This window comes from Pantherophis guttatus, chromosome 4, assembly GCF_059756535.1.
Source record: "Pantherophis guttatus breed Tessera chromosome 4, ASM5975653v1, whole genome shotgun sequence".
NCBI lineage: Eukaryota > Metazoa > Chordata > Lepidosauria > Squamata > Colubridae > Pantherophis > Pantherophis guttatus.
This window is the reverse complement of record NC_142066.1, coordinates 123,057,803-123,074,691: the sequence shown is the minus strand read 5'-3', so window position 1 is coordinate 123,074,691 and position 16,889 is coordinate 123,057,803. Positions and strand designations below refer to the sequence as shown.

Genomic DNA, 16,889 nt, shown 5'->3' with positions numbered 1-16,889 from the left:
TTTTCCTTCTGTAGTTACAAGTTGAATTATACTCTGAAGATGTAGGTTTCATTTTTTTTTTATTTAGCAATTATAGTCTTTCTAATTTTTGCTTAAACCTGAGAATTCCAGTACCGTGTTTCCCCGAAAATAAGATCCTGTCTTTTTTTTTTTTTTTTTGGAACCCTGAAACAAGTGCTTGGCCTTATTGCCATGCGCTCAAAAGCCCGATTGGGCTTATTATCAGGGGATGTCTTATTTTGGGGGAAACAGGGTAGTAACTTGAAAAATCCATTCAAAAAAGAGGCAGGGGGAATGTCAGGATTAAAGAAAGGTCACTAGTATGAATATCCTGTATCTTTTGACATGTCAACATTTACTCTTTCATTTATTTTCTGTACTGTTTGCATTCTATATATTTGCCTATTTTATCAACAAGTATATGAAGTTCATTATAAAATTAACTAATAATGATCTCCTTCATAGCAGTTATTACAGTTTGGTTTTAATCAACATATGGTATACTTATTTTTTTAATCTTTAGGATTACATTACCCCACTTTATATTTCTCTCCTCTATTCCTTGCATTTGTATCCAGATCTATTCAGGGTAAACTTCTCAGACAGTTTACCATCTCATATTATCTTCTGGTTGACCTATTCTATCTTGATACTTATAAACTCTGATTATTTTCCATATCCATATTAACAAATATGGTGAGTATGTGAAGCCAGGATTATATATTTGGGTTATCTTAATTTTTTATGAAGTTAAAGTTTTAATTCAATTTATATTTTGTAGATCCAGATTAAAATTAAAAAATTATTAGCTCCCTTTCTATTAATTTGTATTTTAAATAAATAAAAGATTTTTTTTTATCTAATTAAAATTTTAATGCAATTCACTTCTTAAGGTAAGAAGAATAACCCTCATTTTTCTGTAATCTTAGAATTCAAGTTGAATTTAAAAGCTGGTAACATTAAAAGAAATGAAAAACATAATTTATTCGTATCATTAATAATTTATTGCTGTCAATTAAAGAACACCTGTTAAATTGGAACATACCATATTATTTCAGCTTTTAAAGGACATCTGTGCCAAAAAGTAAAAGTGTCCACCCAGGAAATGGACAAAGAAGATTTTTGCAAATTAACACAGTCTATTCAAAAGTAACCTGTTACAAAACTTAAAAATATATTTAGAAAAAAGATGGTAAGAAAACATAGTAATGAAAAATGACACTTGTTTGTAAAATATCTTGTCTTTTTAAATAATAGCATGTACTCAGTTAGTTATCCAGTTAGTTATATAACAGGTTATAAATATTACACCTTTTTGTGAAATGGGCTTTACTTTAAGTGAGATATTTAACTATTTTCTAGTTTTCCAGAAAACATAATGTTTTAGATATAGAATTCTGGTTATGCACAACACATTTATGAATTAATCTTGATATGTATTGACAGTATCTCTGAGCTTCTAAGCAGGTCAACATACTTTTAAAAACCTACAATTCACTCTAAAATAGATATTTATTTTTTAAAAAGACAATTGAAACAACACATTAAGATTTTAATCGTTTTTTTTTTAATCCTACATTATAAAGGACTAATTCTGTTACAAATGCCAAATACAAGACAGCTATATGTAAAAATGTGTTCTTGGTTGCAAATGTTTGGGCAAAGAAATACATAAGTGAATTCAGGCATAGGACAATCCCTTAGATATCCTTATAATAAATAATTTTAATCTTAAATGTATTATCTCATTAAATTGTATACAGTAAAATCCTTGCATCAGTTTCATCATGGGAATGTCTTAACAATTAATCTGCATTGTAAGACAATTCAAATCATATATTTCAAAGGATGACGTATTTGTGTAACTCAAAATACAAGTTTCTAAATTCTAATTTGATTCACCTTCTGTTAGACGGCAGTTTGACAATGAACACCCTAGTCCTATAAGGATCAGTGAAAAAGTCCCTTCATCACCAGAAAAATATTCAGAAAAATTGAAATGAGAAAAGGGAAATGTAGCAAAGTCACATCATGCATGTATTCTGTATTAATTCTTCACTTTGGAATTTATTTTGAAATTTTACGTGTCTCAGAGAATTATTTAGAAAAATATCAGGTCCTTTATCCATCAGCCGAAGCTAAAGCACAACTAGATCATGCAGCAAAGCAGTGAGATATGCAAACAACTTCAAGAGATTTTTTTCAAAAAGCATTTTGCAATGGCTACAACATAATCCAAACTTGGTAAAAGAATAATGATAGTTTCATTGTGTAAGCAAAAGTATTCCTGAGTACCTGTTGAATTCCTGCAATTTTTTTTCAACTTCAAATAATGCACAATTATGATGATAATTTAAAGAGGAGAAATGTTACTAGTATACTTTGCAGTTCACACCATCCTTGTTTATTTCCATTTTCATAGAGAGAACGGGGAATTTTGTATAATGGCTTCTAGACATAATAATAGATAAGGAGTGGTGAGCAGCAACATTAGCAATTTGTCACTTTCACTCATTGTGGCTGGTCATCTGTCACTGTTTTATATTGTCATCTCTTTTATTATATATAATTTATTGTCTGAATATTTTAATACTAGTTTAGTATTTAGTTCTGAATGGCCCTCATTACATAGTTTTTTTATAGAGTACCACAAAATCTTTTCAGATGGGGATGACTTGGTAAATGGAAAGGAAAAGCATAATGCATGATATAGCAAAATATTTTTTTTATTTCACTTCATTTTGCTAACTATTGCTAACAGCTACAATTTATTTCTGCAATTAATTTGGCAATATTTGGAGCTGTATATCTCATTGAACGTTGTACACTATGATGTAAGAGATTCATGGAGACAGGAGACCTGCAATCTATTGTTTATCTTACATTGCTTAATTCTATGTTCATCCTAAAATAATATCCTTTCAAATGATGCCATTATAATATGTTTGACAAGGTCAACATATTTTGATAAAAATATTCAAAGGCATTTGATATATCTTATCATCATGTGTTTCTCTAGTCTTCAAGCCACTTCAACCTCATATTTTAATCTTTTAGTTCTTACATTCACCCGAGGTTACCTTCATAGAAGATGATTTAAATAAGATTTCATCTTAACTTTCCATATTTTAAACACTGCACATCACAAAGTGCACCTTTCTCTTCTAGAGCCACATTTATATAAAGTTATAAATAAATGTTTATATCTGTTATTGGCAGCATGGTTTAAAAATTTGGTTTGTGTGAGGTATAACTTCTTCCTTTATAACTATTATTTTAGCTAATATAAAGCCACCAAAATAACTTGTTTTCTTAATATTATTTATGCTGGATATTTATTATTTATTTGTTAAATTTATTTGCTGCCTATCTTGCCATGAGGTATTCTAGATGACTTACAATAATAAAAAGAAAGAAAATAAAAGGAATATAAACAGAACAGAAATAAAATAATAGAACCCATAAAATAAACAATGAAAAATGAACACAATGAGAATACATCAATATGATAACTAAAAAGGTAAAGGGGTAGAGAGCAAAGAGTATGGATATCACATTCATTACTAAAAGCAAATTCATTACTATCACTTTATGCTAACATTTAATTTATACCCTTGTTTTCTCCTCTTTTGGACACTCAAGCAACTAATATAATTAACAGTTAAAAGTCTAAAGAAAGATGAATGTACAGGTAATTCTTGATTTACAACATTTGTTTAGTGATCAAAGTTACAACAACAATGAAAAGGGGGGTTTTCACACTTAGGACCATTGCAGCATCCCATGGTTCATGTGATCAAGTGTGGATGCTTGACACCTGGTACATACTTATGACAACTGCAGTGTCCTGGGATCATGTGGTCACCTTTTGAGACTTTTCGATAAGCAAAGTAAATGGGGAAGCGAGGTTCACTTAACAACTGTGTTACTAATTTAACAACTGTAGTGATTCACTTAACAACTGTGGCAAGAAATGTCATAAAATGGGACAAAGCTCACTTAACTGTCTCACTTAGCAACAGAAATTTTGGGTTCAATTGTGATCATAAGTCGAGGACTATCTGTATTTCAAGGTTTGTAAATACTGAAAGAATAGAAGTGAAATATAACTTCTAAAAATTCATAATCTGGAGTAGTGGAGAGGAAGGTGTTTTCCTGCAATTCGTAATGGCTGGCGTGGTTCAAGAGGTTGACAGCTACTCAGTTCAAAACCCAAAAGCGCGAGCCATGTGATGGAATGAGCTCCCATCAACCTAGCAGTTCAACAACATGTAAACGCAAGTGAATAAATAGATACCACTTCAGTGAAAAAATAATAGAGACATGAAAGGAGCACTAGGTGTCCCCTGGGAAACAGTAAATATCATTAGCTAATCCTTTCAACCCAGAAGCACTTTGGTAGATGATTCCAACACAAATGTCCATAAATGGCTGGACAAGTTTTAAATTCTTCAAGTCTTAAAGGTCAGTATGTATTCAAATATGTTATGGAACCACAGTGGCACAGCAAAGATTACTGTACCTCTTCATGCACCGAAGAATCATTTTATAAAGTGGTGGCATCCAAGAGTGAGCTTATCAGGTGGTGGGGGAAAATAGCTGACCCAGCAGTATGATGGTGTAACTTGATTATAGTAAAACATTTTGATAGACATTTCCTGAAATCCTTTTGAAAGAAGTCCATTGACAGCCCTAGCAGAATAGAGTTAGACCCACAGGAAGATTGTATTGGGAGAACTGAAAACAACTTTACTGTTCTGGCAGCAAGAAATACCTAGGTCACTGAAGATGGGTCTTGAACACTAGCAGGTTGTAGGAAGAGACAGAAGACTAGCTTCTTGTGCATGAGACCCATATTTAAAGGGGCACTTCATGGCACAGCCTATTAACACTACTTAAGTTTAGGGCTAGATCCAAGTTAAATCAATATGATTTTAGTCATAGAACCCCAAACAGAAATTGCTGTTTTCTCTCACAACATATTTTCAAATTAAATTTCAGCTTCTATAGTAGCCTTATATTTATTACCAGATTAACAGAGTTGGAAGGGACCTTATAGGTCATCTCGTCCAACCCCCCGCTCAAGCAGGAGACCCTATACCATTTCTGAAAAATGGCAGTCCAATCTTTTCTTGAAAGTCTCAAGTGATGAAGCTCCCACAACTTCTGAAGGCAAGCTGTTCCATTGGTTGATTGTTCTCACTGTCAGAAAGTTCCTCCTCATTTCTAGGTTGAATCTCTCCTTGGTCAGTTTCCATCCATTATTCCTTGTCTGGCTTTCAGGTGCTTTGGAAAAGAGCTTAATCCCCTCCTCTCTGTGGCAGCCCCTCAAGTATTGGAAGACGGCTATCATGTCTCCCCTGTTCCTTCTCTTCACTAGACTAGCCATGCCCAGTTCATGTAACCGTTCTTCATATGTTTTAGTCTCCAGTCCCCTAATCATCCTGGTTGCTCTCCTCTGCACTTTTTCTAGAGTCTCAACATCTTTTTTATAGTGTGGTGACCAAAACTAGATGCAGAACTCTAGGTGTGGTCTTACTAGGGCTTTATAGAGTGGTATTAGTACCTCATTTGATCTTGATTGTATCCCTCTTATATCACATCACAGTTACAAAATTTAGGACAGCTTCAAGTTTAATTCAATCTAATATTCTCACTGTAGTTTTGGAAGGGAACTTAAGGAAAACTTATGAAACATAACATTGTAATATGGTACTATAGAAAGAACAGCCCACATTCTTTTTACTACCAATTCTATAGGAACATTTCTCACCAGCTGATTATCCCCTTTTTATCTAAATTTCCCAGGCACTCTAATAATTTTTGTTTGCAATATTTGTCAGGTAACATTAAAGACAGTAAACGAGAATATAATGTATGTTGGAATAAAGAGGCCTAAAACAACTGGAATTAGATAATTTATTAATCAAGTAAACAAACAATTTTTTTGTTGAGAAATAGTCCATTGCCAGAATTATTTTAGTCCTATCCCCTTTCTTTCTTAATCATGCTTAGGAGAATTTGATATGCTTTGAATAGGAACTACTTTTAGTTTCAAGCACAGGCTAAGAGTATGACATTATTTATTCCATCTACACAGGAGGTAGTTCTGCTTTGACTTCTTACACAGACTTTGGTAATTAACTCTTATCGATTATTGTTGAACTGCTTTACTCCAGAACAAAATCAGGAGGTCAGTGGCAGACAATATACAGGTAAATCAGTTGGCTCAGGCAATTATCCCGATGATACCATAGCTAGTAGAAAGAGACAACAACCAGTTGAAGTTAGCTGCTGCTACACACCCCACTGTTCCAGTTCCTCCAGAAAGGCTGCTCTGCTTTCCAGGCTTCAGAGGGAGGATTGATGTAATGGTTCCAGAGTTATGAGTATTGATAAGTATTCAGGACACTGTATATTAGATAGCTTTTTAGAGGCTCCTTTGTTATCGTTGAAGAGATCTGTTAATTCCCAGAAAGGTGGTTATAAGGCAGAGGTGGGGAACTATGGCCCTTTATGACTTGTGCACTTCAACTCCCAGAATTCCTAAGACGGGAAGGACCATAGTTCCCCAACCCTATAATATAAGGGGAATGAGGAAGAATCCTCCATAATGAATGTTAGGAATACAATTGTTGGAAATTGTAAAATAGTTGCCAGAATTCTTATAGCCCCATGATTTCCTCTTAGTATATCTTGCTACAGACATTGTGAAAAATTGTGCCTGAGAAAGGAGCAAGAAGCACCAGCTGCTAGGTGTTGCCATAACAGAGTGTGAGATAGGGAGCATAGAGTTAATATAAGAAGTAATAGAAAAGTAGAACTAAAATAAAAATAAGGCAAAGTGTGTGCACTTGGGTAAGTGTGTACACATATACATGGATCTGCAAAGTTTCATATAGAGAATAAAATTATGTAAGCAGACACAACATGAAGGTCAGTTTAGTATAGTGGTTAAGGCAATGGGTTAGAAATTGGCAGACCGATAAATGTGTAAAATATTGTAAATGAATAAAACTAGAAATAAAGGGATGATAAAGATAAAAACAATAAAGAATGAGAAAAATGGGGAATGTAGAAAGTAGAAAGTAAGAGGAACGAAACTGATATGTAAAAAGACACACATATGGTGTGTTGATGTTTTGTATGTTGTGTTGTGTTGTGTTGTTGTAAAATCAATAGCAAATATTATAAAAAGAAATTGGCAGACCGTGAGTTCTAGTCGCACCTTAGGGACAAAGCCATCTGAATGATATTGGGCCAGACTCTTTTTCTCAGCCCTAGGAGGCAGACAATGGAAAGCACTTTGGAAATCTTACCAAAAACACCCTGCACTGACTAATTCTAGGAATTTTTTTAAAAAAAAATTGACCCAAAGTAGTATAAGATAATATTAAAGGCAGAAAGATATTGAACTAGAAGACTTCCAATGTCCCTTCCAACTCTGTTCTTCTATTAAATGTATAGAACTGTAGAGAAGTAGAACTAATAAGACATAAGAAGTATAAAAAAACTATATGGAGGAGAGTGTATTTATATAGAGTCATATGGACTTGTGAAATCTCTAGTAAATAAATACCTCATGACTTTATTTTGCTTTATAATTAAAAACCCCTGATTGAATATACAACATATGTCTCATAATCAATTAGTGATCAATGTAGATCTTTCAATATCAAATACAGATAATCTCTATTTTGCACTATTCTACAGGACAGCTCTTCTGCCGACCTAGCAGTTCGAAAGTACATAAAAATGCAAGTAGAAACATACCCTATTCTTGCAACCATCCTTCATATGTTTTAACCTCCAGTACCCTGATCATTTTGTTGGTCTTCCTCTGCACTGTTTCTAGAGTCTCAACATCTTTTTTATATTATGGTGACAAAAACTGGATGCAGTATTTCAAGTGTGGTCTTAACAAGGCATTTTAGTAAATACCAAAGTGGTACTAACACTTCACATGATCTTAATTTTATCCCTCTGTTAATACAGCCTAGGACTGTGTTAGATTTTTGGGCAGCTGAAGCTTACTGCTGGTTCATATGATTGTTCACTAGGATTCCAAGATTCCCCTCTGATTGAGCCAGGTGACCTGTTCTATTTCTGTACATTTTGTTTTTCTTGCCTGAATATAGAATCTTACTTTTCTCACCATTGGGTTTCATTTTGGTAGGTAGGGCCCAGTATTCAAATGTGTCAAGATGGCTCTGTATGTTGAACCTATCTTCTGGAGTGTTGGCTATTCTGCTAGCTTGGTGTCTTGCAAATTTGATAAGTTTTCACTGTTATTCTATCTACCAATAGCTATCCTGCAGTCTTGTTCGGGTAACATGTGCCCTCTTGATGGGGTCGGGAGACTGAGAAATTCTCCTACAAGGCCATGCAGAACTCTTTGCTCAGCATTTCTCAGACAAAATCACTCAGATTGGTTCTCTATTGAATGTTGAGCTTGCTACAGGTAGATAGATGCCCAAGGCAAATTCTTGCTATTTTAAAAGGTATCGGTTTGAACATGTTGAACCTGAAGACATGGACAGGATCATTAGACATGTAGATTGGTCACATGCTTATTGGATCTATGCTCTCCTAGCTAATAGCTTCCCAGAAGGTGTTTTGTGGGTAGGTTTTGGCAGTGATGAATTTGTCCTTGAGTGAGAGATTTGTTTCTCCATTGGTTGACCCACTCCTCAAACTATTTCTGGATCTCACCATAGTGGACTTTCTTTGCCCAGTATCTAACCTTCCCTTATGGAGGAAGGTGGTTGACAATGTAGTTAGGCAGCAGCATGATGGGATAGAGGAAACAATCATCTCTATTTGAGTTCCACTTGCAATTATAACAATGTTATACTTTTCCTTATGGTGCCAATTTTCATCTGTATCTTAGAAGATTATATATTTTGATACACAATACACATCCTTGTGATGCCAGGTTTTCTACATAATATTTGTTAACTTTCAGAATGCTATATTTCTTAGGGCTCAGGTGAATGTAAGAAACGTTTTCAGGAAGAAAAGAAATTTGGGAGCCTAGAATCTTTCCCAAGAAGTTTTTTTTTTAAGTTAGCTTTCTTTCTTTTAGAGACTTATAGTCTTTCAATCAACTGTTTTGTGGTGACCTAAAACTCATTAAAATAAGGCCAGATATATTTTGAGAGTAAAGACAATATTTTACTGAAAATGCTATTGTTTACTGTAGATGTCTGTCAGCATTATTAAAAATTTTACACAGCCAAGTCAGCTTAAGTTAGGTGGTAGTTAAAATTAGATGCAGATTGGATCAAGTTGGGTAGAAATGGAGAAGAAATTGGGTTGGGCATAAATGTTTGGAAGCCAATCCACTAGGGTTAGGCCCGGTTCATCTACTTGCTGTCAGGCCACTCATGATTTTCTGTCTTTATAACTAACTCAGTTTGATATTAATTATCAGTCTTCTCCTTCTCAAGCTTTCGGTCTTATATTTTTAGAATTCTCTCTGAAAAGATACATACTTTTGCTTCTTACAGGAGAATGAAGGTCAATGCTCACCTCTGCTTGTGAAAAAGAAATGGAGCAATAAGGACAGAGAGATTGTCAGGCTTCATCAGTAATTTTTAGTAAAAATCAAGTCTTCACAGCAGCCTTCCAGAGGCTCATATTGTTCCTATCATCCCATCATTTAAAAAGCAGTTAAACATATGTTCATTGCTTTACTCTTTGGGTAAGAGTGCCAAGCTGGTACAGGTAGTCTTCATATTACAACCATTCATTTTGCGACCATTTGAAATTACAATGGCACTGAAAAAGGTGACTTACACTTAGAACTGTTCACATCTTCCCCATGGTCATGTCATCACCATTTATTACCTTTCCAGCCACGCTTCTGACAAGCAAAGTCAATGGGGAAAGCCAGATTTGCTTAACAGCTGCATGGTTCATTTGATAACTACAGTGATTTTATTAACAGCCATGGCAAAAAAAGATTATGAAATTGAATACAACTCAATAACTGTCTTGCTTAGCAATGGAGATTCTGGTCCCATCATAAAATCATGGACTATTTGTAGTAGCTTTTATTTTTCAGTTATAGTGTAAACACATCTCTGATCTGTTTTCTGTTCGGTTTAGGGTGGGTTGGGGTTTTTTTTGTTTTTGTTTTTTTATTGCTATAAGATACCAGGTCATCATGCCCTTATAATCTTGATAATAAGGATGTCAGTTTGTTGGGAAATTTAGCATTCAACTATGATATTACAAGTTTCTGACTTATCTCATTCCTGACTACAAAATGAAGGTTTTGTACATCCTGATAATTAAGGAAAAGTTCAATGTCTCTCACAACAGTTCTTTTTTTTGCAAAAGTATTTTCATCTGGCCAGTCAGGGAACAGTTTTCATGAAACTTACACTTTTCATTTAAAAAAAAAATCCTAAATAGGTTTACTTTGAAATGACTCTTACTAGATTTCATCCATTTTTCTTTGATTCAAAAGAATGGAGGAGTTTCATTTTCTTCATCCTGAAAAAGAAAATTAATTAGTTACATAGTAAATAAAATGAATACAATTATATCTTATTCATGTTCTTGCATAACAGAACAGACTAAGAGAAAAAGTAGCTAAACAGTGTGAATTGTATTTAACAGTCAAATGCAGTTCAGAAAATTATGTCCTTTTTTTCTGTTACTGCTGTGGTCTCACTTAAATTAGAATCTCCATTGAAGTATTCAACTCTTTGTGACTTCGTGGATATCAATGTGGGGTTTTTTGCCAATTGCAGAAGTGGTTGCCATTGCATTCTTTCAAAGTGGTGGCTCCCTAGGTGGCTCAGTGGCTAAGACTCTGAGCTTGTTGATCAGAAAGGTCAGCAGTTCTAATCCCTAGTATACGTTTCCTGTGTGAGCAGGAGGTTGAACTAGATGATCTCCAAGTTCCCATCCAACTCTGTTATTGTTAGAGTGGTTTCTGATTTCCAGTAAGCCCCTTTAGCAGTTGGAGATGGAGATTGGAGATCTTTAAATATTAACCAGATTTGACCATGCTTAATTCCCTGGCCCAGAGAAGGCTATCCTAATACTGCCATGTGCCAAGATGCTGCTAAATTTCTACAAAAAAATAAAAGGATTTACTTGCAGCTTTTAGGACTCACACTTTTTATTACTTACATCTTTCAAAGAAATAACTTTTTTTTTTTGCAAATCTAGATGAGACTAATTTCTAGCTGCTGCTTAATAAGAAAAATGGCTTTCAATGTTCTTTGGCTTTTTCAGTATAGGTATTTTTTATACACTGTCTTTCATCCTTACTGATATTCACTTTTTACTACCATTGTAATTCTAATACTATGTGTTTAATAATTAAAAGATGAACTCTATTGTAAAATGTAATACATATTGGAACTTATCTTTCAAAAATTCAATTTCTAATCAATTTTATTGTCTGGAAATTGCATACCACTCTGGAAAAGTTGGAAACTTTAGAAAGTGCAGCAAGATCATTATTGTAACTATCCTGCAGTGACAAATATTAAACAGCTGACAAAATTACATTGTTAGTTAGCATCATTAGTACAGGCCAAAATAGATTTTATGTTACAGTGACCAACAGAGATGTTAAATATATGAAATTAGCTTTGGGATCAGTCATTAGTAGTGTTGCCTTTAATCTTGCACTTGAACAGACAGGATAGATTTAATAGTTTGAGGTGGGTTGTTTGGGTGAAGCAAAGGAACAATTTTAATCTATTCCAATAAGTCTATGCAAGACATTTGAAAAAAGAAGCTTTACAAAAGATACTACCAAACCAAGTTTTCTCAAAACCTTACAATAGACACACTATTTGGAAGAAGTGCAAGGCTGTTTGAAGGCTGCCCCTAGCAATAATGCACAGCTGCTTCACTGGCACTTTTAGAAAAAACAATTTGGGATGGCCTTTGAAACAGACATAACATTTCTTTAAAATGTAGCTGACTTAATATTTCACGGACTGCTGCTTGATTGGCTTGGCATCCTTGGTAGATATCCAATCATCAAGAACTTACTTTTTTTTTTCCAAAATGGAGAAGTGGGAGGATGCCTAAACCCATCAGCAAAGCAATCTGCCAATTGCAATATTGCTGTGTTGGGCAGTTGGTTCTCCATTGGCTGGTGGTATAAAGGGAGGATCAAGCAAAGCCAGAGGGGTTTGCTTAGTATTTCTTGCACACCCAGAATCAGAATAACACCATTTCCTAGCAAATCAGAGTAGAAATAGGTTAAGAATTTGTGCATTTTATACCAATATAACTGTTTGCTTATGGTAACTAGATAGAATTTTTCTGTTGCTGTATTGCTTTTATTTTCCTTTATATTTCATATTGTCTACACACAGTGGTAAATTATGCATTTTATTAATATTATTTCAAAATTACATTTTGATTGGGTACATTTATCCAATTAACTTCTGTGAAATGCTTATAATACGTTTTGAATGTTTCATTTTTTTTGCCTACAGTTACATTGAAGTCAAGAAGTTCAGCAAAGCCTGAAAGAAACAGCATGCAGGACAGCAACAACAGCACCGTGCAGACCAGAGGGAGAATGAATATGCTAGAAGGTGAACTTTTGCTGCAGGTAATTATCATCATTACTGTGAATATTTCAAAGGAATTTCTTACAGCAATGTACAAAGGAACTTTATATTGCCTTGGGTCTGCCCAGTTATTATTATTATTAATACAATTTTGGGAGTGTTCTTGGAGGTTTTCTTCTTTTTTGTTGTTACTTTTTTGCCTTTCCTTTGTTTTTCTACTTTAATAAAAGGAATCACTTCCCCAATTTCATGGACTTCTGAATTACTAATCTCTTAACAGAATTGCTTGCTATTTGAGGAAGAGTTATGATGATATCCATCTGTGGAGATTCTTGATTGTCCAGGTTAAGATTATCCCAGAGGTGGTTTTACAAAAGACAGCTGGACTTTACTTTTTTTTTTCTTTCAGAACATTTCACTTCTTATCCAAGAGACTTCTTCAGTTCTTTAGAATAGAAGAAACTTCTTGGATGAGAAGCGGAAATGTTTTCAAAGAAAAAAAAAACCCAAGAAAGTCCAGTTGCCTTTTGGAAAAGCACCTTTGGGAATCATCATTCATTTCTCCACTGATTTAACAGGATAGCATTCTCTTTCTCAGCCCAGATTGTAATATGAGATGATTTATAAATAAATAAATTTTGCCTGGCAATTAAACAAATGTTGGATAATAGTTTGGTTGCAATTTTTCTGGCAACAAATTGCACTTATTTCCCTAATACATCAAACTAAGGGACATTGTGCTTGCTTGATTGTTATTTTGTGCACTGTATGAATCCATCCACTGTTAATTTTTATATATGAATCAGCATGCTGGTTTTCTGAAAATCTATGATTGAAAAATCTCACTTTAGTGCCATTTAGCCACTGTATGTCAATAGCCTAAAAATTTAGATATCCTACATTTAAGAAAAAAACAAAACCTCAGTTTCTCTTTGAATCCTTCTGATTGCCTTTCAGGTTTTGCCTTTATATTTAACTCTTAGTGTTAAAAAAAATACTTCCCAAAACATAAAGGGTTTTTTTTTTCCAGATTTCTTTTTCTATTTCATCCCCTTGGTCCCTTAAAAAATTATTTACAAAAACCAGTGTGCTTTCTAAAGCATTACTTTAAAGAAAAAGGCTAGAATAGGAAAGATAATTCTGCTGCTTTGTTGGATGCGTTCACAAAGTGCTGTTAAAATTATTATATCACACTATTGCTATTTTGTGTACTAGTAAATTGTTCATGCATGATCATTTAAACTCATTTTAAAATCAATGCTTTTTTAAAAACCATATTGCTATTGTCTTCAGGCATTAAATGGCTTTGTGCTAGTGGTCACATCAGATGCCCACATATTTTATGTGTCTTCTACAATCCAGGATTATTTGGGTTTCCAGCAGGTATGCATTTTAATTATAGATTTTTTTAAACAATTCATATTGTTACTATGTTGTTGTTATTTAGTGAAATGCAACTTTTAAAACATCACTTCCTTGGTTCACTGAATAAATAGTATAGTGTACAAACAATCCAGGAAGTTGTGGGCTCATTTTAAAGAAAACTATTCATTTTTCTCTCTGTTCATATTTTTTTTTCCAGAGCTGTTAACTTCTCAGATCATACTAAATTATGGTTTGTCCTCAGTATATGTCTCTCCCTACTGTCATCTACTGCTTGCACAGATAATAAGCATTCAAATGAATTTAGGAGGCCTTCAAAATTAAGAAATGCTATTTAAAAGGCAATATGGTGGCTTAAATATATGTTAGTTCTTAAACTACTAAATAAATTTAAGTTTTGATTCCAAACTATATCCTGTAATCCTCTTCTGTGGATGAATTGGCTAGATTCATTTCCATGTTCACATCTCTTCTAAAGAAACCCACTCCAGACTCCTTTCTGTTCCTCATACTTCTAGTTATCAATTGAAGAGAATATTTGGAATTCATACTTGAACTGTGGTATCCTTGGTGCTCTTTGAGTTTGGTTGTTTTGGCTACAGACATTGATTGTTTTCTTGCACAGAGTGAAACTTCTGCAAAAAAAAAATATCAACCAACCACAGAAGGCATCAACGACCCTACATTTCTGGATTCTAGATGTTTAGTCTATCCTATGCATCGTCTATCCTTTCTTTGCTAGTAATATTGTTCCAGAATGATAAAAAAAATCTTTTAAGTTATTCAGTAGGGGTTTTTTTTCCATGTAAATCATTTCCCTGTCTTATTTTGTCAATTATACTGAGTTAAACTCTGGGGCTCATTCTAGTAATCAGATTTGGTGAATAAAATGCCTGAAATATTTTTATTATTATTTCTTCGATGTAGTCTGACATTATACACCAGTGTGTGTTTGAATTAATTCACACAGAAGATAGACCAGAATTCCAGCGTCAGATTCACTGGGCTCTTAATCCTATACAGTCCACAGATTCTGGACAGATAATGCAAGGTGAGGATCTGATAGCTGCAAGCAACTACATATGTTTCAATGAAAGATAATGAGTTTAAAATTTACAGAATTCACTTCATAATGCATTTGCTACTTTACATCAGAGGACTACATCTGTACAACAGTGTCCTTAATTTTATATATCTATCAGTTTTTAAAGGAAAGGTTTAAAAACTGAAATCTTTTCAAGAAGTATAATTTGGAGCAGATAGAAGCAATAACTATCACTTATTTTTAAGTACATGTCAACTTTATAAAATATATAGTTTACTTTGCTCATAAAAATATTTTTGGTACATTAAATTTAAAGGTTTAATTTATTCAGACAATAATTGTAAATTAGAATTGATTTTCCATATGATAGTGGATAGTGTGAGATGGATGTATGGATAGGTGGATGGATTAGACAGACAGACAGACAGACAGATAGATAGATGATAGATAGATAGATAGATAGATAGATAGATAGATAGATAGATAGATAGATAGATATAATGAGTGGGTGGGTGGGTGGATGGGTGGGTAGGTAGGTAGATAGATAGGTAGGTAGGTAGGTAGGTAGGTAGGTATATAGACAGACAGAGACAGAGACAGAATGGATGGATGGATATAGATATAGATAATGGATGGATGGATGGATGGATGGATGGATAGATAGATAGATAGATAGATAGATAGATAGATAGATAGATAGAAGATAGATATAGATAGATAGATACCCTGTTTCACCCAACATAAGACAGCCCCTGATAATAAGCCCAATTGGGCTTTTGAGCGCATGGCAATAAGGCCAAGCACTTATTTCCGAGTTCAAAAAAATATAAGCCAGGGTCTTATTTTTGAGGAAACACGGGAGAGAGAGAGAGAGAGAGATAATGGGTGGGTAGGCAGGCAGGCAGGCAGGCAGACAGATAGACAGACAGACAGACAGACAGATAGATACCCTCTTTCCCCCAAAATAAGACAGCCCCTGATAATAAGCCCAATTGGGCTTTTGAGCGCATGGCAATAAGGCCAAGCACTTATTTCAGAGTTCAAAAAAATATAAGCCAGGGTCTTATTTTTGAGGAAACACGGGAGAGAGAGAGAGAGAGAGATAATGGGTGGGTAGGTAGGTAGGTAGGTAGGTAGGTAGGTAGGTAGGTAGGTAGATAGATAGATAGATAGATAGATAGATAGATAGATAGATAGATAGATAGATAGATACCCTGTTTCCCCCAAAATAAGACAGCCCCTGATAATAAGCCCAGTTGGGCTTTTGAGCGCATGGCAATAAGCTCAAGCAGTTATTTCAGGGTTCAAAAAAATATAAGACAGGATCTTATTTTTGGGGAGAAATGGTAGATAGATAGATAGATAGATAGATAGATAGATAGATAGATAGATAGATAGAGATAGATATAGATATAGATAGATATAGATATAGATATAGATATAGATATAGATATAGATATAGATGGATGGATATAGATATAGATAATGGTTGGATGGATGGATAGATGGATGGATAGATAGATAGATAGATAGATAGATAGATAGATAGATAGATAGAATTGAAATTAAAAATATACATCAGTTAAATTTGTCTGTTTAGAAGTGAGTAAATAATGTTGAAAACAGAAAAAGCAATGATGGGAAAACAATGGAAGTTTTGTGTTATGAACAAAAAATTACATGAGTTTTCAGCAAAGAAAAACAGAGAAGAAAAAGCCTTTATATACCTTTCCATATGAAACAATCTCATATTCTAAAATCTAATGTCACTCTGTGTGTGACAGAAATAAAATGTCACAGTTAAATAATAATGAAAGTAATTGAATACAACAGTATTAATATTTCACTTAATTGTTCTTGTTCACTCACTTTTTGTTGCTTCATCCCTTTTTCCAGTGCTCTTAGCATGC

The 16,889-nt window shown here is 33.9% G+C and overlaps 1 protein-coding gene across 2 annotated transcripts in view; it reads left to right on the top strand.

Annotated features, from left to right (window-relative positions):
* The window catches only part of AHR (aryl hydrocarbon receptor), a 60,330-nt gene that overhangs the window by 29,963 nt on the left and 13,478 nt on the right, over positions 1 to 16,889 (top strand). For both annotated transcript variants that reach the window (XM_034402175.3, XM_060685680.2), the window contains 3 exons: positions 12,474 to 12,592; positions 13,845 to 13,934; positions 14,862 to 14,985. In XM_034402175.3, coding sequence (XP_034258066.1) covers positions 12,474 to 12,592; positions 13,845 to 13,934; positions 14,862 to 14,985 — 333 coding nt within the window. The remainder of the gene's footprint in view (positions 1 to 12,473; positions 12,593 to 13,844; positions 13,935 to 14,861; positions 14,986 to 16,889) is intronic.